At 46.4% G+C, this 27,119-nt stretch overlaps 2 protein-coding genes across 16 annotated transcripts in view; both read right to left on the bottom strand.

The window, feature by feature from the left end:
• The window catches only part of LOC138918383 (LHFPL tetraspan subfamily member 6 protein-like), a 334,036-nt gene that overhangs the window by 102,707 nt on the left and 204,210 nt on the right, over positions 1-27,119 (bottom strand). The window contains exon 4 of one of the 15 annotated variants that reach the window (XM_070239654.1): positions 15,742-15,866. The exons of the other annotated variants lie outside the window; for them this stretch is intronic. Within the exon in view, the coding sequence (XP_070095755.1) occupies positions 15,859-15,866 (8 nt within the window). The 3' untranslated portion in view covers positions 15,742-15,858. Of the gene's footprint in view, positions 1-15,741; positions 15,867-27,119 lie in introns of those variants that run through there. 15 annotated transcript variants of the gene reach the window in all.
• SLC25A15 (solute carrier family 25 member 15) lies at positions 698-18,811 on the bottom strand. Its single transcript, NM_001433612.1, has 7 exons — positions 18,691-18,811; positions 15,742-15,866; positions 10,162-10,420; positions 5,993-6,130; positions 3,705-3,874; positions 2,572-2,730; positions 698-1,121 (listed from the first exon to the last, which is right to left on the bottom strand). The coding sequence occupies exons 2-7, from the start codon at positions 15,794-15,796 to the stop codon at positions 997-999; spliced, it is 906 nt and encodes a 301-aa protein (NP_001420541.1). The 5' UTR covers positions 15,797-15,866; positions 18,691-18,811; the 3' UTR covers positions 698-996.

Raw genomic sequence — 27,119 nt, 5'->3', positions numbered from 1 at the left:
AGGTAATGAGTGAGAGGCTCAAAGTAGATCAACAGCCCATAGATGGTCCAACACAATACTCTGGAATCCCACCCAGACCAGGAGCAAGACAGAAGCTAAGGGCTGTTGTCAGCCACAAGCTGACTTCACAAAGCACAGCAGCACAGCCCCCTCCCTTCAGCCCCTTCCTCAACCTAAAGCCCAGCAGACAGGAAGCTCTTTGGGAGAGGGAAGGGAAGTTGGCACGGGGAGGGCGTGCTGTTGCCCGAAGGCCTGATGCTCTAGGCCAAACCCAACAAGACGTCAGAGTGTAGAATATGATTCCACCTAGAAAATGAATGGCACTATTTTAACAGTAGAGCAACCTGGGAAAATCCAGGATGCCTACTCTGAAACAAATCAAGAACATGGAAGCCACACCAGTATGCAGGTATGGTCTCCTCTTTAAAACACAGATGGATATTTTAGTTTTCAAGCACTACAGGAAAACTTTTTAAAAACTTTAACCACTTAGTATAGTATAGGTGCTAAGCAGATTTTAAAAGAGACCCTACATATAGGATGGCTTAAGCCATCACTTATAACCATCTTTATGAAACGTGGTTTACGCCTCTAGGTTTTCCTGGTGAGATTTGAGATCAAACATGGAACAAAGTGTGCTTCACTCACAACACATAACCATCCAGACTGCATGTACACATACAGGGTTACGCAAAAGCCCTGATGTAACTATATTTAGCCTTTCAGATTCGGTACAGAGGGCCAGCAGCTCGCCCTGAAAGTCCCACCAAGGACAAGAGCAGTAACTTTTCTATTTCAATACAATTATGAGCAGAAATTACATGATGCAAAATAGAGGTCCTTCCATAAAGCTGAAGATTTAAAGCAGAAGAAGAGAAGACAAAAACAAATTTCCCACAAAATCAAAATAATTCCACATTGGTCTTGTGCTCCATGAAGCCCTGAGAGGAACTGCAGTCCTCAAACGCCTATTTGGATCTCGGTTCACAGAACACGTCAGTAAGCTGCAAACTGGCTCATCAGCAACTTTCTGCTGTATTCATAGGCCAAGAATAGTGCCCCGTTGGCAGGGAACGCTCGGATCGTAGTAGGTTTCAGTCCAGAATACAAGGCCATTATTCCTAGAAGATAAAAGGTGATGGAAGACCGAGACTCCCCTCCTTGGAGCCACCCCACAAAGCTGCAAAGCATAGATATTTTTACACTTAGAAATCCAGCCAATAGCACTAAAAACCAACAAGTGATGGAAAGACTTATTTCCGGGTTTCCCTGGACTGACGGAAACAAATCAACTAACAGAAACAGGACAAGTGTCAGGTCTCCCAGCAAAGCTGGTTGATGCTTAGGTAACATATACCAATTCCACACCTGGTTAACTTCTGGTAAATGGATTGGGTAGAGCTGAGGCCTCACGTGGGCAGACAGAAGGCAACCACAGAGCCACAGGAGGCAGCAGCCTTGCAGCTTCTCCTGGGGGGTGAGGGCCACGAGGCATGGGGCCAGCAGAAAGAGCACCGGCACTGAAGTCAGAGACCTGTTTCTAGCATTAGCACTGCCCAAGGTAGTTATGAAGAACTAGTTAGATAATTGAGGTGTGAGTACTTTGTAAAATCATAAAGTGTTATGCAAATTTAAAGAGGGGTTACTATCAGTAATGTACAAGATGTCTGCACTCTATTTGGGATACAAACTAAACAGTTTCTGCATATTGCTATGGTGCTTTTCTTTTCTTTCTCTGCTTTATCTCCCCAAACCCCCCCTGTACATAGTTGTATATCTTAGTTACAGGTCCTTCTAGTTGTGGGATGTGGGACGCCACCTCAACATGGCTTGACGAGCGGTGACATGTCCGCACCCAGGATCCGAACCCTGGGCCGCCACAGCGGAGCACGCGAACTTAACCACTCGGCCACGGAGCCGGCCCCTGCTCTCTCTCTTAAAATCAAGACAGGGACATTCACATCCCAAGGTTTAAGACGTACAGTGGATGCTGGAAGGACAGAACTTTACTCACTAGTTGCATAAAACTGGCTTTAAACAAACATTAACTGGAAAATCTTTATCCTCCTGCTTAACTCTAAAAATTGATAGCAAATTACCTTCAGAAGTTGCTTAGTGCATTTCTAATTCCAGAAGTCTTAGCATTAAGGATGTTGTACATTCTTTTAAATCCCTTCGTGGTTCTTAGAGATCATTTTCTGATAATACATTATGCAAAACAAGTGGTGCTAACTTCAAAACACCTATCCCCTTAGACAAAGCCCCTAGTTAACAATTCCCTCCAGGCTATTGAGAACAAAGAATCCTGACAGGTACCCGGGCCAGGGGTTAGGAATAAGAACTTTAAATTTTCTTGAGAGTAATGAAACTAACTAAACTAACTAACTAACTAAACTAAAGAAAGGGGGTTGGAAACAGAAATCCACAAATGTGGATTAATATACAGTACTAGAAAAGGGATATGCGGAGGGGGAAGAAAGCAATTACACACCTGACCACCTCAACGAGACTAGCACCGAAATGACCAGCCCCTCTAAACATACCTCCTGTTTCTGCAATTACCAGACTCACCTTCATTTCTCACAACAGTTATAAAGGTTCCGAGAAATCCTGCCTGTTTCCCCGACATGGAAAGAACTTGAATTCTGGATTTTATACAATCCACTGGGTATACAGCAAGCCAGAGGCAGATTCCACCAACGCCACCACTTAACATCAAAGGGACAGGGCCTAGAGAAGAAAATTAGCAAACAGTATTTTGTCTCAAGGGCAGCTGATGTGATATTTCCAGAGGCCAATGGCAGTGGCCGGAGGTAGGTACAAACAAAAACGCTGCAAACACAATTCCTTGAGGAGACTGTCAAAGCTCTAAGAGCATAACGTTCCGGTTGGTGGCCTGGGTCTACCCCTCATCATGCCAGGACGAGAAGCCCGAGCGAGGGTCATGTTTAGGCTGATCACTGTGGCACTGTGGCCCTCCTGTGCCATCCTTGGAGGGCTGGCCCCTAGAATCAGCAGGCCCCCAGCAGCATGGCAATGCCTTACAGGAGGAATGAGAATAGAGGCCACTGAAATGCAGGGTGAGGCATTTATCAGCCTTCTCTTAACTATCTTAATGCCCCACAGCCCTGATTCTTCCTTTACCCTGAAAAACCAAAGTTGTCTTATTAAACAAGACAGTTAAGCCTGGGAGCTTGACCAACCCCAGAATAAGTCCACCAACCATGAAGGGAGGTGTTCAAGAAAAAAGTTATCACCCATGTGATTCAAACATTGATATGGTTGTATCCAGCAGCTAAAGAGAACAAACTAGAAAGAACTACACTTTTCACTGCTCTCAAAACACTATCAAGACTTATTACCAAGTTCTAAGTTTATTGCAAGCTGACTTATAGGTAATTTCCCACAGGGAAAGTAATTTCTATATTTCTTCTTCCCGAAAATAGATCCAGAAGAAATTCACAAATGTTATTCTAGGGAAGAAGTTTGGGATGTGCTGCTCCAGCCCCTGTCCTGAGGAAATTATGAAGCCCAGAACAAGATGCTAGAAATCATTAGGCCACGTTACTTTCTGCGATTTAGAATCTCCCCAGTGCCAGGTGGGTCCCCTACAAGGCGGCGCAGAGTGCACGGAATCCGCAGCAACCACACAGTCGGGAAGCAGACACCATCAACCAACCCGCCGTCCACGCAAATACGTTTACCTAGTTCATCTTTTGATCTCCCAGATGCAAAAAACGATCGGCTCAGTTCATAGCCACCGAAGAAGAAGAAATAGCCCGGTACTTCTCGAAGTAAAGTGCTCGAGAGTCCATGGTAGAAGCCCAAGGGGCCATCCTTCCTAAGGATACTCTTCACGACAGACCAAACTGTGCTGGGAGGAGACACAGAGAGACAGTTACAGCAGGCAAAGCAGCTGAATCTGTAAACAGAGAACCAGAGTTCTAAAAGGCCGCTGTGGGAAGGAAATCTCAGGGAAGCTCAGATACAGCTATTTTATAACAACCTTTGTCACCTGAACTACTCCAGGGTAAAGAAATCTCATTAAAATGGATGCACACATTTCTAGAAGGCATATTATCAAAGATGTAAAAAAGCTAACATCCAATTTTTCAATACGGAATAAGCAAAATTACAATAAGGAGTTGTCCGAACTCAGCAAGAATAAAACGGTATCCTATTTGCCCAGTCCCTTACCTCCCTCGATTTCTATCTCCCCAACCTTTCTTTTGATCTGCTGTGTTCTGAGAAAATTGGTTCAGGTGTTTAGGGTTTGTCTTGTTCTGTGTCAGTGCAGGGAAACGAGCAAGTAACATTAAACATTACTTTAAGGCAAGACAAAAGAAATTCTAAGAATGGAGCTACAGCTCCTGTAAGGCAAGAAGCACCAGGACTTAGTTCTTAGAGAGGTAGGTGTGCAAGGCTTTCTAATTAAGCAGATCTGAGTCCTGCAGCAGCCGGAACACAGCACCCCGTCCATCTAGACTCCTCTTCCCGAGTACGTGCGCCGTGGCAGGAAGAGCGCAGAACCCGCACACTCAGCAGCCTGGCGGACCCCTCACTCCTCACTTTGTTCTCAGAGAGCAGGTGACTCAGTTTGGACCAATGAAGGACCAAGCCCAGAGATAATAAAGGCCACCTGCTTTTAATGATTATCTTCGTTCCTCGGACTTCAGAAGGCTTCATCGGGTATTATCCATCAGCCAAGTCCTTCCTGCAATGCTGCTCTCATCCTCGGATGTGAACGTAGCAAAGTAACCCAACTCGACACGGCCAGCCTACCTTCCCATCCAAGTCTTAACCGCAAGCTACTCTACACCCCTGCGTGGCCACTGCTATGCCTAAAATACAGTCAGCCAGTACTTACTTTCACGCAAGCTGTCCATCTGCCTAAGTCCTTTGGACCTAACTATTTTCCTTAAAAATACCTTAAACCACTTCAAGGGGCATGAGGGCAACTTTCTGGGGGCTATTAACGTCCTACTTCTTGGGCACTGGTTACAAAGGCATGTTCATTTCACACTTACGATTTCTGTGTGTGTTCGTGTTACTGTGTACACATACTATCTCAATAAAAAGTCTTAAAGACTCACAGTTTTGGACTCTGGGCTATGAATAATAGATTCAAATTGGTTGTAAAGAATCCCAAGGGTGCAGGAAATTGGGCTCTATTACAAACCCCAGCCTCGCTGCTGCAAGGGGACTGGTAACTCTGAAAATGGTCAATTTATCTACCAATTTTCCCCAGTGGATTGACAGGGTCTGAGTTAACCACAGCAATATTCACCCGCAGAACTGCAGTCAGCCAGATGTGAAGATAAATAAGCAAGTTTTGAGATTAATAAGGATAATAAATTGCTTTACAATTCAAATAAATCATATGTACGTGACATATACACCTTCACAGGGTAACTAGGATCTTTCAAGACTGAGCTGGAGAGGAATTTGATCTGAAGGGCAGCTATGCTCACAACGGTCCTGCTCAGTGTTCCCAGAACTGGCGCCCTTTGCAGGTCCCCTTGAAGGATTAGGGAGGGGCGTAAAGAAAGTTACCGCGGGGATCTGAGGCGATCAGCCTGAACATCTACGTGAAACCTGGGAAAGGGCATCAAATATTCATCTCAGAACCCAAGCGGCCCTTATGAAGGCTCAGTTCTCACACACAGTTCCAAAGCTGTCTGCCATGTGCCTCCAAAAACAGCTGGGGATCATGCCTTATGCCCTCAACCGGTCAAAAGGGGTAGAAGCTCCTGGCTTCATCACTTCTGGGCTATTAAACACCTGTCTATGATGTTCTGTGGCCTGGGGGGTGGGTCCCACCACCACAAATAGTCCGTTCAGAAAATTATTCTGATTGGTAGAAGTTCTAGAAACAGTATTTTGGATTAGACAAATCTGTTTCTATATCTGTCACTTAATTTTAGTACAATATATTTTTTAAAATACTCAATACATGCTCGAGACCTAATGTTTGTGCCCAAGCGGTGCTTACTTCTGGCTTTTGGCTATCTTCCCCGACATCTGCATTTCGTACATGGTCTGTAGCCGGCACTTCACAAGCTCAGTGGGGCAGAGCACCAGGGCAGCAAACGCGGAGGCGAAGGAACCGGCAGCCGCATTATGCAGGTCACTGAAAGGACACAGCACAGGAGACCAGTTACCTGTCCAGCCGTTCATTCATGCAGCACTCACTGTGCTGAAACTCAGTGGTAAAGGAGAGTGCAGATGAAGGAAGAGAAACACTTCCTGAGTGCCCACCAGGAACGTGCACGTGCTGTTTCATTGAAGGATCTGCAACTCGGTGAGGCGAAAACGGAGAAAACGACACTTAGACATGATACATGTTGTGCCCAAAGTCACACAGCTGCTAAGTGGCAATGATAGGATTCGAACCCAGGTCTGCCTGACTGCAGGATCCATGCGCCTTTATCAGTCACAACGCTATGGACTGAATGTTGGGCCCCCCACCCCAGATTCCTTTGTTGAACCCTTTAACCCCAATGTGATGGTATTTGCGGGGGGAGGGGGGGGAGGGTCCTGTAGGAGGTAATTAGGTTTAGATGAGGTCACGAGGGTGGAGTCCTCATGAAGGGATTAGCGCCCTTATAAGAGACCAGAGAGCTAGGCTGTGCTCGCTCTCTGCCATGTGAGGACACAGCAAAGTGGTCCCTCTGCAAAACAGGAAGAGGGCCCTCCCCAGACACGGAACCAGCCAGCACCTTGATCCTGGACTTCCCAGCGTCTAGAAGTATGAGTAACAAATGTGTGTTGTTTAAGCCACCCAGTCAATGGTATTTTGTTACAGCAGCCAGAACAAGAAACACAGTGACACACAAAACAAAACCAAAAACCATGGAGGAGGAAAAAATTACCTATAGTCCCATCACCCAAAAACATACACTATTAATACTTTAGTGTATTTGCCGCTAAGCTTTAAATAAAACTAGGTTCTGAGGCTATGCCTACATGCTCAAAATCCAACCTGGAGCAGTGGAGCATATAACTGCCACAGATGAAAACCCAGGATAAATTTTTAACCAAAAAGCTGCCATTGCAGAAAGATTTCCCAGGTCAGCTGATGACCGCCTCAACCTCAGCAACAGACGGCATGAGGGCGTGATGGTGCCGGAGGAGAGCATAAGGCCGGTGCACGTCAGCAGTTCGAGGGTTGTAGGTAAAATGACTATACTGGAAATGTAAACGGAGGAATGAACGCACATTAGTCCAAAAGCGGAAGCACTCACCGCATCTCCTATGGGTTTAATACAACCAGCCACAGTCACCAGCAGGGCTGTGACAGTGGAATCCAGTGAGAGTCCAAGAGTATGGGGGAAAGTCTGAGAAACAAACTGCCAGAAGACTTCTCGGAGAGTTCACGGGGATCAGAAGAGAAGATCCTCTCCAAACACTGGGATGGTGTTTTGTCACGTGGGATGGGACCATCCTTTCCACGGCAGAAGGACCAAACTGCTCAAAGCAGGACAACTGGCTCCCTGGCGCTCACCTTTAAATGTCAGCATCGTGCTGTCACTGAACAACCAGGATGGGTCACCGATTTCCAGAAGGGCCCTAGGAGGTCTTCCCCGCAGCCAACTGCCCGAGGCAGAGAGATCCCCTAATAATTTTTCCGCAAACTGTGAGCAGAAGCCTAATTGACCTACCACACTCAGTTGTCCTAAAGTTACATTAAACTAACAGTTACACAAACTAACGTCAGTATTAACATGAAATCAAGGGCTGCCTCCCATCTCAGCCCTGACTTCCTATTCCCTATTCGGTGATGCACATGGGTGTAAGGCAGGTGTCCAGGGGCTGAGGCAGCTTGTCACACACTCAGGGTTCTCAGAAGAGTTGGCTCAGACAAGGTTTTCTTCCGGGAGGAAGACACTGCTTGCAGTACGGACTTCCTTTTGATCTTAGAGAACCAAACATCCGACCATTTCCAGAGGAGAGCCAGACTCAAGACTGTATCTGCACACAGCTTTCCAGAGTGTGGAAACTGCCCCAGGCCGTTCACTCCATTCCTTCCCCCTTCACTCCTACTTGGCTCATTTGTCAAAACCAAAGCTTAAATGGCGTCTGCTGTCTTCCAGCCAGCCTGCAGATCCGTACTTGCCTCCCTCAGGGACTCTTTGTCAACCTGCTGACAGGCAATAGTCAATGGGGGTCAGAATCTGCCAAGTCCGCTGGAACAAAGGTGGCATCCACAAACACAGCTGTCTAGTCAATCCAAGATGCAGCACCGGCTCGGACGCTGAATGACCACCAAGCACTTTGTTACAGCACAACGACAAGGCCACATCAGATGTGCAGTGGACTTCGGCTTTCTAATAAATACTTTCAGCTGCCAGTGTGCTAAATGAGGGCCACAGGCCCCCGGCTGGGCCTAGAGCATACATGTTCAGAACTGGAATGGAAACGGCACTAGGCGTAGGGTGGCATTTTCTAAGAACCAACTGTTTGTCACCCATTCAACAAACATGTACCTGGACCCCCCTTGCTGTGTAAGATCCCATCTAGGCAAAGGTCAAAGGAGAACACTACGCAAGGTAGTTCGAACCGAGAGCAGACAAATATTTACAACACTACTGCAGAAATTCACAGCAGGTTCTCACAGGCACTTTTCACTACTTCTGCTTATTAGTCTTTTCTCTGGGTCTGACCCCCAAAAATATTCCAGAGCCCCGACTGGGGTCGTAGGGAAAGACTGCTGGCTGGGGGCTCAGAAGACATGGTCTGCATCCTGGCTTTCTCAGTTACCAACCAGTGATCTTGAGCACGTCAGTGTCTGCGCTTCAGTCTCCCCGTCGACCAAACAGATATCACCACCTGCTTTGCTCCCCTCACAGGACCAGAGTGAGGGCTAAAAACACAACATACACCTCGGAGGTTTGTAAACTAAGGGGGCATTTCCCAACAGGTAATGAGCAAACACCGGTCTGCAGGATGAAAAAGCAGCAGCCCCCCAACTTCAAAAGGATGAGAGTGCTGGGCTAGGCCAAGTGAATAGGATGGCTTCTTTCCTGCAGGACTTTCTCACGTGGTTGCTCACTGTTTCCCTGTCTTCTCCCTCATTCGTCCTTCGAAGGATGCTGAAGGAGACCCAAACTCCAGGTCGCCCAGAGTAGAAAGTCTCACCCTCAAGTTGGGAGAGCTCCGGTCGCTACAGTCTTCCTTCTGTCAGTCTCCATCGTGGGATACCACTCTCTCCTGGGTGGTCTCCTGCTTATTTCTTTCCTTCCGCTCTTTCCTGACCCCTTTGTGCTGGTGGGTCCCATCACCAGAGCTCAACCCTCTATAGATCCTGTCTCCCCGGATGACCTCATCCAGTCCCAAGCCTTTAAAGAGCAAGTTCCATCCATCAAGATAGAATTCCTGTCTACAAAGGGGCACATCTTTAGACTTCTAGCCACCTCCAGAGAACATTTCTATATAAAGGAACCCACTCTAGTCATGTGGGACCTGTAGTTGCACTAGGGTTTCAAATTCCTACCAAAACACCCAATAAGACCGCCCTTTGCAACCACAAAGCCGACACAATAATTTTAAGTGATTTAAGACAAATCAATGTTCAAAGGAGGGATGCTATCCAAGGTACATGCCAGTGGTTTCCTAATTCTTTTTTGTCCGTATAATAAACACCCAAGGGATGACCAAGCATAAGCCGAAGTCTGACATTGGGGCAGACTCAGCCAAAGAAACCGCAGGTTCACCGGCATCTTCTCAGATGCTTCTGACCCTTGCTAAAATTCCAAGGTTCTCCTCAAACCTATTTGGCTCGGGCAACGTCTTCCAATACTCTGCATTTTGCTGATGAACTGGAGCCCATAACATGGGTCACAAGCTGTGTCTATGGTTTCAGTCCAGCACTTCTGCCCACACGAGCAGCAACACCACCGTTGGCATTTGAAAAGCATCTTCCTGAATACCAACACGTACGAGTGGTTCGTTTTCCACGGTGGATCATGGGCAATTCTCCTTTTGCATGATGCATACGTGTCTTCCAAGTTTTATACGACGACAGTGTATAAATTCGTAATCAGAAAGTAGTTATCTTAAAAAACGAAACCTCCTTCCCCATAAGGTATCATAAAAATCCTGACTGTACAATGGTATTGGTTTTTCTTAAAACAAAAAAGAGTGTCCGTGTCCTCGACTCACCTCAGCTTTGCCTGCTTGTCTAATCCAACCGCTTTCCGCACCACCTGCTGGCAGAAGCCGTAGCACATGAAGAGGACGGAGTTCTCGGCGATGTTGGCGATCAGCGCTGGGCTGGTCCCCCTGTAGAAGCCCCGGAAGCCCACCTGGGAGTAGGTCTTCAGGCAGCAGTCAGTGAGCCCTCTGTACAGCTTGGGGAACGTCTGCATCTTCACCTTCAGTGTGTCGAAGGGCTGCCCCGTCAGAACGCACGCTGTGCCCCCTGCAACCAGGACAGAATCCTTCTCCAGCACTCATCTACGGCTGTGTGTGAGCGCAGCCTCAATCACCCGGGGGAATGAGGGACAGGCAGCCCACCACAGGGCGCGCCTCTGCTGCAGTTCATTTGACCTCTTTCCCCCTATACCTTCTAGCTGAGTCCAATAAACAACTTCTAGGAGGTCCGGAAGGGGCCCAGCACCCAGGTCCAGCCCTGAAGGAGCTCACACGTGGTAGAGGGAGATGTGTAGCCGATAGTGAAAGCCACAGGAGGCAAGGCAGGGGGTGTGTTTAGGAGCATCAGCCAAGGGGTCAGAGGGACCTTGGCTTGAAGCCTGGCTCTGCCGTGAGATCCTGGACAAGCCATGTAACTTCTGAGCCTCAGTTCCTCAGCTACACCCAGCTCATAGGGTTCATGCGAGGACTCAGGAAAAATGGATGAGCAGGCCTAACCTAACGCCTGCTCCACAAGCGGTTAATAAACAGCAGTTAGTGTGTGTGAGCGCGAGAGCGCGAGGCGCGAGAGAGCGAGCGCGCGCGTACGCGCGCAGCCATATAAAAGGAAGGGGAGGAGAAATCTCGGAAGAGTTAATCACTCTCTTTGCCTAACGCCCAGTGGCACTGATGACTATCAGAAAAATTACAGAGCAGCAGGCAGCAGATAAGGAAAACAGAGTCTGGCTAATTAATCCCTGAGGAGCTAAATATTTGACCCTAGGGAAAAACCTCTAATTTGCACTCTTTCCATTAATGATTTGTATTCAGATAGGGAACAGACTGAAACTTACCTTTGCTTGGCATAAATCCTATTATTTATAAGCTTTTATACTGTAGGAGTACTAAACACAGCAAACTCTAGATTGCATTAGATGCCTTCAATAAAAATTCTGAACACAAGGAAGCGAATGAGCCATAACCACTCTAATCTACCCCCAGCCCCTGGACTGGGGTCAGCATTCTGGGAACTGCCACGGGTGAGCGCTTCCACCTCCCTTGGGCTCAAGATGTCCCCTGCTCGTGTCAGGAAACCACCACTGGGTGAGGTTATTAAAGCCTCATCAAAACTGAAGAGAAGGCTTACATAAAATATTTAAGAAAGACAATTTCATAAGTTTGACATTGTACATAGTTACTCCAACTAAACTGTGGAAAGCAGAGATGGGGGAGGGACTGTTAACTCCCAATTAATTATGGGCAGAGAAACAGACATTTCCAAAGAGTCTGAAAGTCGTCTGATCCCTTCTTTAAGGACTACAAGTCTGATCTGAGCACAAGTCCAAGCTCCAGGATCATGTCACTGCTATTCGTTTCTTCCACAAGAGGAAGGACACATTTCCACTTTGTCTTGCCACCTTATCACAAATTCTGAATTAGTAGAATATAATGTAATAAGATGTTACTATAATCAGAGTTATTCTCTCTCAGGGACTGCTAGGCTAGAATCAAAAAAGATCCTAATTATATCAAAACAATTCATCCCAAAAGAAGAGGTGAATGTCAGAATTTAAATGGGTACATGATTTAGATAATCCAGATGCAGATAAGCTGAATAAAGCATATAATTCAGAGAAAGAGATATATATATATATTTTTTTTTTTTTTTTTTGGAGAAAGATTACCTTTGAGCTAACATCCACCACCAATCCTCCTCTTTTTGCTGAGGAAGACTGGCCCTGAGCTAACATCTGTGCCCATCTTCCTCTATTTTATATGTGGGACACCTGCCACAGCATGGGTCAATAACTGGTGTGTAGGTCTGTGCCCGGGATCCCAACCAGCAAACCCCAGGCCACCAAAACCGAGCGCACGAACTTCACTGCTACACCACCAGGCCAGCCCCCAGAGTAGTCTATTTTAATGTTTAATTTATAGACATAAAACACATTTTTAATACAGAGTAATACTTTAACTGGAAGTCTTCCGTATTCTAACCCAATCATCCTGAACAGTTCAGACATCAGAGTTTACTACAAGATGCATTGGTTGGTATATCTGTAACAGTTACATTTCCAACAGGGAGAAGGTAGGAGGCTAATGAATTTTCAAATGCCAGCTACAATTCTCTCTTGCATCCATGGAGGTAAGCTAATTTCCCATGTAATTTCCCACTCACAAATGACACTGTGGCAGCACCTGCCGTGGCCCCTCTAGTGGGTGATGAGTATTCTGGACACCAGCCCCAACCGCTGAGCCCGACCACCTAGCCGGTCTTCCGATCTCTGACAAGTCAATGAAGAAACACATAATGTAGAGGAAGTAAATATTTTTCCCGACTTGGAGCTCAGACCTGTGATCATCTCTTTCTCCTCAAGAGAGGAATGGAAACAGCCTCTGCCTTCTTTCACAGGTGTCACAATTGCATCTTAGTCTCTAAGAGAGGCACTCAGATGTGTTGCTCCCTACACTTTACCAAGGCGGGTGCCGTGGATTTTCAGTCCTCGACAGAGTAGGCAGCAAGTGACGAGGTGTTGAGGGAACTGTAGGGGCAAGGACAGCACACAGGGAGGACAGAGGCGAACACCGAGAAGCAGACCGTCAACCAGAAGGACCTGGTCCGCCCTGTCCACCCAGGCAGAGGCGAGAATGGCACACCGCCCTGGAGACGGTCCACAGGTATTCCACTTAACAGCACACAGAGGCGGGAAATTTCCAAAATATTCCCATCAAAAAAGACTTTGGGTTTGGTTTTAGTTTTGACATTTGAGAGGACAAACTTCAATTATATAAAATGTGACAGTGCCCAACTACACTAAACAGACACACTGCACAGAGCAGTCGGCAGGAAGCGCGGAAGTTTGCAATTGTTAAACCTCTAAATCTTCAAGCGCCGCCAAGGTTTCCCTTCATGGCAACTTAACTTTGAGATCCATGCTGCCTCATTTCAATAATGATCCAGTTACCTAACCATCTTCTTCACACACTCCCCTCCCGGCTGCCTGGGGCTCTCCATCCTTTCCGGGAACCTCTCCCCCGGCAGCGCAGACAGACAGCGACGGCTTCCCAGCACCTTAGAGCAGAGGAGCTGGGCTGAAAACCTGTCTGGTGGGGGACGTTTGTTTACAAGGAAAAGGAGAGCCACGGAGAACAGCACATGTAGTCTACACCCATGTCACCTCAGACCACGACTGGCTCTGCTCTCAGGCGCGAATCACTTTCCTGGGTGGTCTGTGTCCACAAAACACTAGGGGTCCTTTGCTCCTGGCAATGGAAAAGAAAATGAAAAATCCCAAAGCCCAACAATCTCCCCAACCACAGAGCTGGGGCAGCAAGGTCTCTAAACTGATGCCCCTCTCTGGGAATGCTGTTGGCCCATTATGCAGAATTAACACAAACAACAGAACTAGACAAGGAACGAAGCAACCAACGTCCCAGCCCTGCCGTTACACTATATAGCTGTGCAACCTTGAACCACCATCCCTCTCTGGGCCTCTTTTCTACATATACAATGAGCACTATTGTCAATGGTCTCTAAAGGCCCTTCTAGTTCCATCCTTTGAAGACTGGGACGCCTCCAAGGTGGGACTGCTGCTCCCCTTTGCATTCGTGCCTCCCAGCAGAGGGAGTTCTCAGGTCACTAACAGGAACCTCTTCTGCTCACAGCCACCACAGGCTTAGACCCCCTGCAAGGGAGCCTGCTGTCCTTGGAAGTTAGAATAACCCAGGGCAGGGCTACATCAGAGAGGGGCGACCCTGTGTACCAGCGCAGGAAGAAAGAGCTACCCAGAGTAACCAGGAAGAGTAACTACTTATACGCATAAGGGCTCGATACATGTTAATACTATTGCAAAGCAGCACATCTTCCAGCAAATGCCTTACACACCAGACTCCCAACAATACTCTTGCAATTTCTATCTTTAAAAACTTACCACAAGTTATAAATGTGGCACCCCATACCTGCCCACACATAAACACCTTTCTAGGAAAAGGTAAGCATTTTAATTCTATCACAACAGATCCCACATCTTTGATAGACTGACTGAAGGACATTTAATTCCAAAAGCTGAGAATCTCTCAGGTGGTTAAATGCCCTCCTGCTGCAGAAACAAAAACTGAGCCCAGGGTGTTCACACGACAGGAAGAGGATGCCAGAGGCTGGCAAAGGGTTCCACTGTTCCCGTGGTCAGTGTCCTCCAAATGTGACAAGGGGGGGAGGGCAGGGGGGCGTTGCAGCTCAATTCCACGGCAGGACGAGGGGCTGACCCAAAGTCACACATTAGGCAAGAGGCCACTGGGGCAGATCCTGGATGGCCCTAAGTTTCCCTGTTCCTGGGGCAGGACACTCCTTTGGGCCTCTAACCCGGGGGCCATGCCCTCCCCTGCACTTCTTATCAGTGTCTGCAATGCTGTGTCTCTGGCCTTCCTCATGGCCTTATTAGCCTACCTTACCCGACCTTTGGATTATGGGAAAATACTTTGTTCCTCTCTGAACCCAACTTCTTTTTTACAACTAAGCAATGACAAGATAAGAGGAGACAACCACACTTGAGCTGTTGACCCAGGAGGTCCCACCAGATAAGAGGACAGGGCCATCCAGCCTCTGGCCTCTCCACCCAGGGCAGCTGTGACCCATGGTAAGAATCAGGAGGCCAGGGTAGACGGGGTTTCCATCTGAGAAGCACGAGTGCTCCAGAGGCCCTACAACAACACAGGCATCTGGAGAACCAAGTCACCACCCAGGACTTCCGACTCTGTCATCTGCCTCAGGCTGAGTGAGGTGACCTTTTCTAAAGAGTGACCTGTGTGTTGCAAGCCCTGCCCAAGAGTGCTCACCTGTGCCCACCGGCCACGGTCTGCCCTGGGACTTGGCCCCGAAGCCCAGCCCACTATCCCCAGGCAAATGCTGGGGCCTCTCCTTTCCTTTCCTGTCCGTCTCATTTACCAAGGACATTTCTGAAGAGAGCCCTCCTTTCTCTCCCCAGCAGTCGTAAGGACAATCACTGAGATTTCCCTGGAGAGTTGGCACAGTGTTACTTTTGCACTATGAGGGCTCTGAAGACGGCCAGGCATGTGGAATCCCGTGTCACTTGCCTCTCCCGGCCATGTGACAATGGACGAGTGATTTCAGCTCTGAGCTGCGATGTTTTCCAGCTGTAGACTGGGGATGCCCCCAACCCACAACCTGACTCAAAAAGTTTTAACACAGCGAGAACTCCCCCACCTTCTGCCGTGCTTGAACACGGTATTACACGCCAGTAAAGGGCTGCGTCCCGGGGGTGAGGCGTATTGCGTCTGGAGTGCCCAAGGTAATAGTTCCACCACCCTTTCACTCGACCTCCCTTAGAGAGGAGACTTGAGGAAGAGAGGACAGGTTTTCTCCGGGATTACCTGCGGCCCCGGCAGTGAGGTCAATGGCAGCTTGGATGGCAGGATTGGACTTCATGTTCGTCTGCTCCTCTGCTGGGCTCCGTGGGAGGCAACTCTCTGGAGCTTATGTCGGGCACCTCACATCCCTGGGAGGAGGGAAGGGTTCACCATCATTCGGGCCCCGCAGCCTCCCCTTCTCTAGGCCTGCTGCCCAGTTACTGGGCCTGAACTTCTGGGAGCTGGGAAATCGGCTCTTGCTGCTGTGAAGGAAGAGGGCTCAGGGTGTCCGCACAGCTGAGCCATCAGCCTCCCCTCTCCCCGTCCACCACCTCCCCACGAAAAGCTCTCAGGTCAAAAACCTTCCTGATATCAATGCCACAGCCACTTGGGGCGGGGGAGGGGAGTGCCTTCAACCAACCTTTCCGGAACCCTTAGAAACAAATGCCAAATAAGTGAGCCAACCACAGACATCCCAAGCCACATCAGCCTAGTTTTTCAGAGGCTGACGTTGAACTACCTGTGCACCACGCTCAGTTCGAAATTCAGACAGTGGCCTGTGGGGGTCCCTAAGAGGAGGTCACAAAACCATCTGGGAAGGAGCAGGGTTGGAGCTCTGGCGAGTGACACACGCCTGGGTCATCTGAATGCCTGCTCTGCCACCAGCAGGGTGGCTCCTTGGGCCTCTAGAGCTGGGGGTCCCCATCTACACAAGGTGAATAAAGTATTGTCACTATAATACAAAAGGCAATCACAAATAGCCACGTCAGACAGATGTGATGACGAATTGTGAACGTGCAGCACGGGTCCTTAGAATAGCCACAAAGCACAGCATCAAACATTAGTTACTGTCACCTCGGAGTCCCCTCCAGAGCTCCACTGTGAATGCGCACAGGAATCACCGGGGGGCCTTGTTAAAATGCACATTCTGATCCAACAGGCCTCAGGTGGGACCAGGAGTGCTGCCCGTCCTGACCTGCTCCCAGATGAGGCTAATGCCTGGGCACCAACCCTCCGAGAAGCAATACCTGGTCCACTGTGTCCCAAATTTGCTTGATAAGAATCACCTGGGGCACTTGTTAAATATTCAAATGACCAGGCCTCTCTCCTGGAAATCTTGATTCAGCAGGTTTGGGCTGAAGCCGGCAGTCTGGGAAAGCTAGAGTCTACTCCTCTCCCTTTAGACAAAAATCAATTAACTATGGCTGAGCACGGACTTCATAAACATTGACTAGAAAAAGGAAAGTTGGCTCACTACACTAACATAGAATATTCAAATAACCAACTCTGTATGGTTTTCAAATGATGTAAGTGACTTATTCGTGAATAACAAGGGATTTTTATTCATCACACTGAAGAGAGCTGTGATCCCAGTCAGGCCACCTCTCAGAGGAGGTGCGCGGGCCAGGCCGGATCATTGACGAATGCCAACATCAGCCTAAACGTCAGCAGAAAATAATCTTAGCTACCAAGTTTTTTAACCACTTGAAGCACGTTCTCTCTGACCAGACACCAAGAATCTTCCTTTCTCCACAAAAAATTTTAAAACCAGCAACAAGAAAAGCACAGAACTTAATAAAAGCAACTAAGACATACAAGACACCAATTTAACATTATTGATGGGCCTAGAACGCCAGGACTAATTACTAAGGTTGATGAGGCGGCCTGGGGGATGCAGAGAACGACATCAGGGCTTAACCCAATCTCCTCCTTTTCCAGATGGAATACTGAGGCCAGAGGGAAACAAGGGCCTGCCCAAGGTTATAAGACTAGTCAGGGCAGAGGGAGGACTCAGCTCAACTCTTGCCTTTTGGGTCTGCGCTTACCAACCAATACTTAATTCCAGAGTTTTCCAACCTGGCCAGAAAGGAGAAAAAAAAATCCAACCGTGCACTTTAAAGGAAAATGAAGGCAAGCGGGGAGAAAAGTCACACGTGCAGGGCACAACGTGGCCTTTTCAGTGTGTTCATTCCTTTCATTGTGGACCTTTCTTTCTTAACTTAGAAGGAAAGAAAGGCACAACAGATTGTACTATATCAAGGTGAATTCAACCCCTTTAGGTAAGTCAGACTTGAACACACCAAATCCTACAAATAACTACTTGTAGAATTATCAGGATAGTAAACAGTGAGAGGAACAGATTAACTCAGGTGTGGTCAATTGACTCAAATTACACGCAGTCTTGGCTTGAAGACGACATATGGCTCGCGGGAGGCGAGACTGATCAGCATGAGTTAAAACCGATTCGTGAGCCTTCGGTACCGCTTAGAGGGGAAAAACTGAACCCTTCCAGCGTCCCTTTACCCCTCTTTCAAACTGCACCCGAGTCGGCCTCCGGGAAAGACAAACCACAGGGCCGATCATACAGCCTTCTCGTTCCCTGGGGAAATTAATTTCTCTTATGGGAGGATCCGATGAGGCCACACTTTCCACCACGTACGCGAAATGCCACGGGAAGGTTCCAGCTTCAGGCCGGAGCCGGCGCGGCGGGAGGCCGCCTGCCGCCGAGTCACCACGGCCGGGGCGGGAGGGCGCTCGGAGGCGCCCCAGGCTCGCCCCCCAGCCGCCCCTCCTCCTGGGCGCGGGATCCCGGTCCGCCCCAGGCACAGCTCGCCGAGACCAGTTCCAACTTTCTCTTCCCCGCTCGATCGTCCGCCGACTCGGCCCCGGCAACCTGCCCGCGTCTCCATTCATCGGCGCCTCCGACCTCCCCGGCGCTCGGGCGGCCGGCTGCCACCGCGCGCAGCACAGGAGGGCAGCAGGTGATCCCCGGGGCAGGAGGCCGCCCGGCCCGCCAGTCTCCCGGGCAGCGCGGGGCGAAGGGCGCCGCGGGTCCCGGCGCACGTGCACGGCGGCCGCCGACCCAGGAGCCCAGCCCGGCGCCCGGGAAAGTGGCGCCGCCAGCCCGCTGCCCGCGCCCCACTCCCGGCGGGCTCCCCGCAGCCCGCGAGCGCCGGCCGGGGCTGCGCTCACCGCCACGTCCCGCTCGGGCTCCGCCGCCTGCTCTCGCCTCCCCTCCGCGCCGGGGCCGCCTCTTACCGCCCACGTCGGCCGCGGCCCGGCCCTCCGCTCCGCCCCCAGCGCCCCCGCGGCGGGCGGGCCCGGGCCCGGGAGGTGCCCTCCGCGAGGCGGAAGCCGGCGGCGCGCTCAGGCCTCGGGGGCGCGGAGCGCGTGGAGCTGCAGAAGCGGGAGCGGCCGCGGCGCCGGGCCGGCCTCCCAGTCGCTTCCCTTTCCCGGGGCCTCGGAGACCTTGGGCGGCGCAGGGCGCGGGGATGGGAGAACGGCCCGAAGTCCCGGGGCTGTTAACCTCGCCGGGCCTCGGGGCTCAAGGCTTTGATTTTAAGTTATAATTGAGAACGAAAGCACTGGAAAGGTGGTGATGAGAAATATTCTCATTCCGCCTCCCGCAAAGAAATCCATCCTTACGTTTGGGAACGTGCAGTCGTCTATGAAAGCTGTAACAGTGAATTGGCCTCTCTGATCTTTTAGTTGCTAATGAATTATAGACTGTTTCTATGGCTCTCTGGCGCTTTGTGAAAAGGCACTATTCAAAGAAGCTATTGTATACCCGGGAGTAAAGGAATTCTCTCTAGCGCTCGGCCACACAGCAAATGCCTCCTCGGTTGGAAGGGTCTCGGCCTATTACTGACAGCAGTTCAGTGTGACAGTCACGGCCTTCCCATTGCTTTGGTTCAGACTTCCCAAGCTGTATTTATTTTCATCTTCTACACCGTGTTTTCTTCCTTAAAGCGTGGTGTCATTTTATTTTACAGCTTTCTGCCCTGTGTGGATGTGCTGTTGGATTATTGCCAGTGTAATTTAAGTGATTTTTGGCGTGGGCCAGTAACTTAAGTATCGGAGGTGACTTGCTCTTAAGGTGAATGCACGACTGAGTAGACCTTCCTGGTGGAAGAAATGCTATGAAGGTCTCGGAGCTCCTGATAAACAGGCACGCTCATCAAAACAGCACAAGAGTATCTTTTCACAGCATCAGCACTTTAGAAATTGTTTATACTAAACAATAAAGAAACCTGTCCTCTTTCCCAGAATTCATTGTCTTCCAAAGCTGTTCACTACACCAACATCTTTGAAAAGATATTTAGGAACAAAGTGCTCTTGAGACATGCTGGAGAATCTTCTCCCAGCAGTGACACTAATGAAACTGGTTAGGATTCTAAGTGGAAGTACAGTCAACTCACTAGGAAGGTCGAATATTCTTTTTCATAGATACGATTTCAAATTAGAATTGGTGTATGGAAGTACTTATTTGCAATAATGCTTATTGTAAGCAGAGGTGTTTTCCCCTATAACATCCCTCTGATTAATGCTTTCATAGATAATGAAATAAAGTCAAAGGGGTTCAATGGCTTTCCAGCTTCCTGGGAAGATTAAAGCTTCTTGGGAGGTTACCTCTAGAGTTCAAGTCTCTAAGCTTTCTAAGGTCAGACTTCCAAATCTTGTTTACCAGAGGTTCTAAGTCTTCAGATGTCAGGAACCCATTTGATAATAAATAAAAGCTATAAATACTCTCCTCATAAAAAAACACATACCCATAAGCATGTAAAGTTTGCACACAATTTCAGCAGGATCACAAATTCCTTGAAGGCTATGGATGGACTTTGGGCCCCTTGAATGGTCTGGAGACCTCAAGAAAAATCTACCCCTGGAACAAGGGTTACTATAACATTGAAATCATTTACCAGTATCATCAAAATATCCATTTGCTAACTCAAAGTAGCTTCTGTATTCAGATATTGTGTGACTGACATCTTCAGATACCCAGAGCCAGACCCCAAATCAGGAGGTCACCAAAAACTGTCCAGAGCTTACAAAATTCAGTGCTTCAAAGATCCACAGTGCACGGAAACAGAGCTGAACTGTGTTCTTTTAAAGCATGATTCTAAGATGATTTACAATGATTCGATTAGAAAGGACACAAATTAGAAGTGAGGGAATGAAGAGAGAAAGGCATAATTAATAACCGCAATGAATAATCGCTGACAGTGTGACACATTTTTGTTGCAAAACAACAAAAAAAATAGAAAGAACTCAAAATTTTTTTTTTCAGTCTTGGTAATTTAGTGAAAGGGTGAATCACTCTATAAATGTCCACAACTATTAGGAATGACTTCACAGGATAGCATAACCACTAATGATAAAAAAAAGAAGACTTGTTTATGTTTCTTACAGGTTTTATATATCCTGGCTCAAAGGATGGAAAAGTATATAATACATCCTAAAACTATTTCAATCTGATTACAATAGGAAATGTGTTGGTGTTTAAGGCAGAAAGGAGGGACTCATATTTATTGTATGTCTTCCATGTGCAAAGCACCTTCCAATATCACATTTAATCCCTTTAACAGGCCTGTGAAGTAGGTACTGTCCTTTCTTTTAAAAGACTAAAGAACTGAAGTTTCAAGAGCTCAAATAAATTGCCCAGAATCAAAAAGTGGTTAGAGAGTCAAATTGAGATTCAAATCCAGTCCACATGTTTTCCATTGACTTTTCCTTTGGGGGGAAAATTCATTTATCTGGAATAATTCATTCACATGGAATTTCTGAAAAGATCTGAAAAATTAGTTTTTCTCTATAAATCCTCTATATTTATTACTTTTTGTCAACATTCTACCAGGTTAAAAGTCAGGTTGGAAGTCAGATCAGCCCTTTGATTACTTTGTTATGTTTTTGGTTTTATTCTAAAAACACTTATGATAGGTTTATTAATCCATAATGCTTACAAATGGTCCTTTCCTAACAGGACACTTCTTAAGAGGAAGTGGCTAATTTCTATCTTCTATCATGGAACAAAGGCAAAAATACACAGCAAGGTCACAAACACATGTGTTAACACACTAATACAATTTCTCCATTCTGGGGCAGAAATATTTCTCCTGGGATGAAGCACCGTAACACAAAGATTTGAAAGAACCCTCCCTAGTGTTCACAGAGACAAATCTCCCAACAATATCAGTGAAGAGTGCTACTATTCTGAAAGAATATATAATTATATAGAGATGGTCTAAGATAAAGCTGTGATAAATCTCTCAACTCTAATCTCCTTGAGGGCAGGGAACACATAAGGTACTTCCCAACGGGGTTGCATTACATTATCAGAAGTACTCAGCTGGGGATGGCAGGGGTGAGGGGTGGCAAGCAGGCAGCTTCTTCTTCTTAATTAATAGATTAGCCCCAAATCCTTAAGTACCAGAAAATTTTAGTAAAATCGACAGACTTATTCAAGATGATGTTCATATAGGCCATTTGCCTTAATTGCCCTTTCTTTCTTACAGATATCTTTGACATAGTCAATTGAACAAAGTTAATTCCTGAGAGAGGATCTAAAACATCACAAACAGTTAAACTTAATTGAGTTAAAATGAGTGCATTTCTACCCCCAGAGCAACATTCAAGTGAAACATACTAGCAAATAGTTAAGAGCTCATAACACAAAAGAATAATTAGAACGAACCAGTTCATTTTCCTAAACTTGCTTAAGTAAAGTATACCTAAAAAAGTACACAACTCAGGTATATCTATTTTTGGGGGTCTTTTGTTTGTTTGTTTTTGTTTTTACAAAAGGATAGCATTGAAAAAAATGAAGATTCTTTAAAAGAGAGACTAGCATATTTTTTCCAATAGTTTCATTGACTGTATCTTGAGAAATATTATTTCCCACAGGTTTGCTAAAAGAATTTCCTTTTTCCTGTAATCACTGAATTCCACTGCTACAAATTGCCACATGCCACTGAATTAGGTTTCAAAAAGGCATTAATACAAGAATGGCAATGATCCTGCTCTGAAATAACCAAACCAAAAAAGACTTCAAGAAGGAAAGATTTAGAGCAACTACTTTTTTCATCTCTCAGGGCATTTGGTTCTTTAAACCATGACCTTGAACTTGATTTTTTTCTGGGAGATGGTTAAGCCATTGGCCCTTGAAGAGTAACACTATGATTTTCACCAGGATATCAGTGGGCAAGCATATACAGAAATATGATGGTGGAAATTAGCAATATCGTTTCTGCCTTCTTTTTTCCTCTCCTTCTTCTTTCCCTCTCCTCCTGCCTTCCTTCCTCCCTCTCTTCTTTTAACCATTCAGTAGATGGCAGATATGTGACATGCAGGTAAGGATTATGTCTACCTTATTTATAATTTCATCCTAAGTATGTGGCACAATTTTTGTTACCTAGTATGTGCTTAATAAATATTTGTTGAATAAATAAATAAATCTATTGAATACTGCTATGGGCTAAACACTGATATATGCACTGAAGTTGCAAAAATCCTGCCCCATAGGTTCATGTGGAACCTGCAAAGATGTGTTTAGGGAAACAGTTAGAATTGGATCTGTGATTATACAGAATGGGGTACTTTTTCCTAAAGCAGGACTAGAAGCATTTATGAAGCTGTAACTGAAAGTGGAAATGTTCAGGCTCTACTGTTGTTATCATGGTCCCCCTGGAATGGACAGGTTGAATTCATGCCCCTAAAATGAATTGGTTCTTCTTTCCACTTTCTGGGATGAATGGAAAAACCCTTCCTCTCATGAAAAGAGGTCTCTAAGAAGGCTGAGTGATCAACGAAGCTGACTCTTTCTTCCTTGGAGGTACCCGGACACTTTGCTCCATCACTTCATCACTTGCCACGCTGGGCTTCCTCTGCCTGTGGCAGTTTTTTGGCATCATATCTAGCATCACATTCCAGAGTATTCCCTGGGTGCCCCTGGGCCTACTCAGTTTGAGCCTTGGTTTAACTCATAGCAGCTTTCTGGCTTTCCTCTGTCATCCTCTTGCACCTGAGCTTTGCATGAGGGAACACAGGCTCCTGCTGAACTTTCCAAATGACTCCCAGCAACTTGGACTTCAGTGTCAAAAGTCTGGAACAGATGCAGTTAACAGCCATGGAGGAGACAGGACATCATTGCAGCTTCAAAGACTTTAAATTTGTCTAAATCTCAATGCATACTCAACACTTCACTGCTAACCAATCTCCCAAACAGCAATCTCAGACTGGAATCATAAATTTTCCTTAATCAATGACAAGAAACTCCTCAAGGGCTAGGAGCCTCTTCCTGGACTGAGTGACAGATTCTCCACAAACACCTGGTGGGCAAGTCAGGCAGCATGCAATTCAGCTGCCTGCAGCCATGGGGCAGAGCCTCAGCTGCCTGCTCAGCATGGGCATGAAGCAGCCTTGAGAGTCCACATCAGTCAAAGGAGTCTTCTACTTTCTGGCTAAAGAGAAGCTTATTTTATTAAATATCACAGAAGCCGATAGCAGCTTCTCCTGTTGTTTTCTGCAGAAGTAGAGGCTTCTGTGTGGCCATCAAAAAAACTAGGTCACTCAGTTTAAGAAGAACCCACTAACACCAAGCTTGAAAAAGCTCAAAAAACAAATTTTCTATTTCTGTTCCCATTTTTGCCCACTGACCTCCCCAGAACTTCCAAGTTGCTTTTTCCCAAGTGTGAATAGACTTTAGAGGAAAGAAAACATGAGTCAGGAGTCAGAGTTAAAGGAGTTGTGTCCAAAGAGATGTGGGATGGTCAGTGCTCAGATTAGAGTAGAAGAGATTTCTTCACTGAATTGAAAATGTGGAAGAAACACACTCTCATCTTTTCCAGCCCTGAGAGGCTCTGAGTTTTCAGAGTTTCTGGTACTGTTCTTGAGAAGCCAAGAGCATAATTGCAAGAACAGGAAACACGATGGCTTCTTAATCAAATTAAATAGCAAAATGAAAGCAATAATTACTCAAATTTACTTGGCAAATTAGCAAGACAAATTAATTGAAACACTACTTTTGATCATAAGGATATAATTAGAAAAGTCTTTGGTGGATGAAAATATCTCTGAGGCATGAATTAAATCAATTAGACAACCTGATTATAAAGACCTTATGCTTAATGTGTCAATCCAAACTTACTGTTATGGAATGTAAAAGGAAGAATAAAAATCGATCAGCAATAGTCATTAAAAATGGTCCTGTATAAACAATGTGATCAACAATAGGAAACATCTACTGGGCTTTTATTATATGAGGATGCTGAGCTACACTATGTATTATTCTTATCACTTGTACTGTTTTCTTCTCTAAAAAAGTAATAAATAAAATTACCATTGTTAACACTTACACAGCATAAACCATTACTGACCCTTCGTCCACAACCACAAACTTCACATTGAAGGAGCACAGGGCATTGAAGTCCAACAAATGGAAGACAGACTCAGATGCCTTTTCTCCTCTTAGCCTCATCTTCCACTTACAAATGACGGTACTTCTCACTAAAATCCGGGTCTACAAAACTCGGACTACATTCAAGCTGGACTATAAAAAGCCAATTAGTACATGGTATCCCCTGGTGGCAGCTATTCATTCAAGACTGGGCACTTGACAAAGTTGGCCTAATTAGACTGAGGAAAGAGACTTTTATTCCATTATTTTGAGGGAGAAGCTCACCCTCTCCTGTTTGACGTGAACAAGGATGCTTACAGCCTGAAGTGCCAAATGCAATCATCTTATGACCAATGGGAGAAGTGGCCTCAGGATGAAGCCCACTTTGAGATGGACAACATCTTTGAGCCCCTGGATCAGTCAAATCTGCAGCTCACCGTAGCTCTGACCCTCTTGTAATAAAAGATCTTAAATGTCTTTGTTTAAGCCTGTTTGAGCCAGATTTTGTAACCTAAAGCTAGAGCATCCTAATTTATATAAAACAAAATGAAATTTGTTAAACTAAATTCTAGCAAAGTAGGAAAAATTAATTTTTATATAAAGTGGGGCAGTTTTTTTCGAAGTATGGTCGCTGACCACTTGCAACAGAATCACCCGGATACCTATTTAAAATACAAATGAGAGAATCATCAATTCTGGGGCATAGAAACTAAAAATCTACATTCTCAACAAGTCTACCTCTGATTCTAATGCTAAAGGTTGAGAGCTACTGTCAAGACAAGCTATACAATTTCAGCAGGGGAATTTAGAAATTCATTATGCAGCCTGTTTGGACTCCTGTTGCCCTGTTTAAAAAATGTATGTACTCAAACCTGCTCCTTGCTTCTTTATAAATAAGTTCCAAAGATAAGCAGAATAACAATCTTTGATTTGCAAAAGTGAGTATCTTTGCAAAATTGCTTCAAGGTGCTGCACTTGATAAAATATGATGATGCTTGAGAAATAATCAATAGCCTTATAAAATTGTTTTCAAGGCATGTTAAAAAAAAAAAAATTTTCCCCAAACCTCCTTTCTAAAGGAAGGAGGCATTTTTAAAAGTAGATTCTATCAGACTCCTGCCACATTACATTACAACCACAAATGTGAACTATTTTATGAAGTCCCCTTCCTTGCCTAACTACTATGACTATTTTTGGACTTGGTTTCAATGTTCTTTCCCTGGGAGGCCCTTCCTATCCCTCCAAGTATTCCTACCCCCTCCAGTGTGCCTACTCAGCCTCCTTCCTGATCTTAGCCCTGCCTTCCTGAAACCTACCTCTATGCCCCCCAAAACACACCCACACTCCCTCTTTACCTACCTAAGTCCTCTACAGACTTGAGGGCTCAGCTAAAAATAATACTTCCTTAGATGGCCCCCAGGTGAGGTCAGGATCCCTTGAATGGTGATAGAGCGACTAAATAAAATACCAGTCAGGCCGCTTTCAGCTGCAAGTAAGAGAAAGCACACCTCAAACTTTACCCAACAAGGAAATGGATTTCTGTGTGCAGCAAGGTTGGAAATTCCCAGGGAAGGCCTGCTTCAGGCAGAACTGAACCACCGGTGGGTTTTTCTGCCCATCTTTGGTCCCATAGGCTGCTTCCTCCTGCCATTCCACCTGGGCAGTGGTGGCTGCCAGAGAGGGAGAGTGTGGCTTCTGGTGCCTCTTTCTTGGGCGTGTGATCCCTTCTTCCTCAGAAGCCTCTGGAAACATCTCCTCCAGTCTTACCGGCCCAAATGGGCTTAAACTTTCCCATCCTATGCTAGTGTCAAGAGGTGGGATGACCAAGCTTAATTTACAGTGCTTGCCAAGTTATTTCACAACACCACATAACAAGGAAATTGTAGTATTTATACAGCATAGTAGGATAATTGGATGGGGCTGCTCAGTGCAGGGTCTAGGCTGACCAGCTGCTCTAGGGGCAAAAGAGATGAATAAATGAGCACATCTGGAATGAAGACATTCCTGGCATGTCAGGGGTATGCTTTGATTGAGATCAGGGATCTTCAAATTACAGCTCCACCATCTCTTTTTGTAAATAAAGTTTTATTGGGACATAGTCATACCCATTGATACGTGAATCATCTTTCATGCTACAATTGCAGAACTGAGTAGTTGCAACAGAGACCATATGGCTCACGAAGCTGAAAACTATCTGGCTCTTTACAGAGGCGTTTGCCAACCTCTGGCT

Source organism: Equus caballus, chromosome 17 (assembly GCF_041296265.1).
Source record: "Equus caballus isolate H_3958 breed thoroughbred chromosome 17, TB-T2T, whole genome shotgun sequence".
Lineage (NCBI taxonomy): Eukaryota > Metazoa > Chordata > Mammalia > Perissodactyla > Equidae > Equus > Equus caballus.
The sequence above is the reverse complement of the archived record's forward strand: the minus strand, read 5'-3'. Positions and strand labels throughout refer to the sequence as shown.

What these genes read in the sequence shown, in the direction of transcription:
- SLC25A15 (NM_001433612.1), bottom strand. Translation starts at nt 15,796, where the DNA reads ATGAAGTCCAATCCTGCCATCCAAGCTGCCATTGACCTCACTGCCGGG. An exon ending in AAGATAGCCAAAAGCCAGAA is followed by an intron (nt 3,875 to 5,992) that starts GTAAGCACCGCT and finishes GTCTCCTCCCAG; the next exon opens with CACAGTTTGGTCTGTCGTGA. An exon ending in GAGATCAAAAGATGAACTAG is followed by an intron (nt 2,731 to 3,704) that starts GTAAACGTATTT and finishes TTTCTTCTCTAG; the next exon opens with GCCCTGTCCCTTTGATGTTA.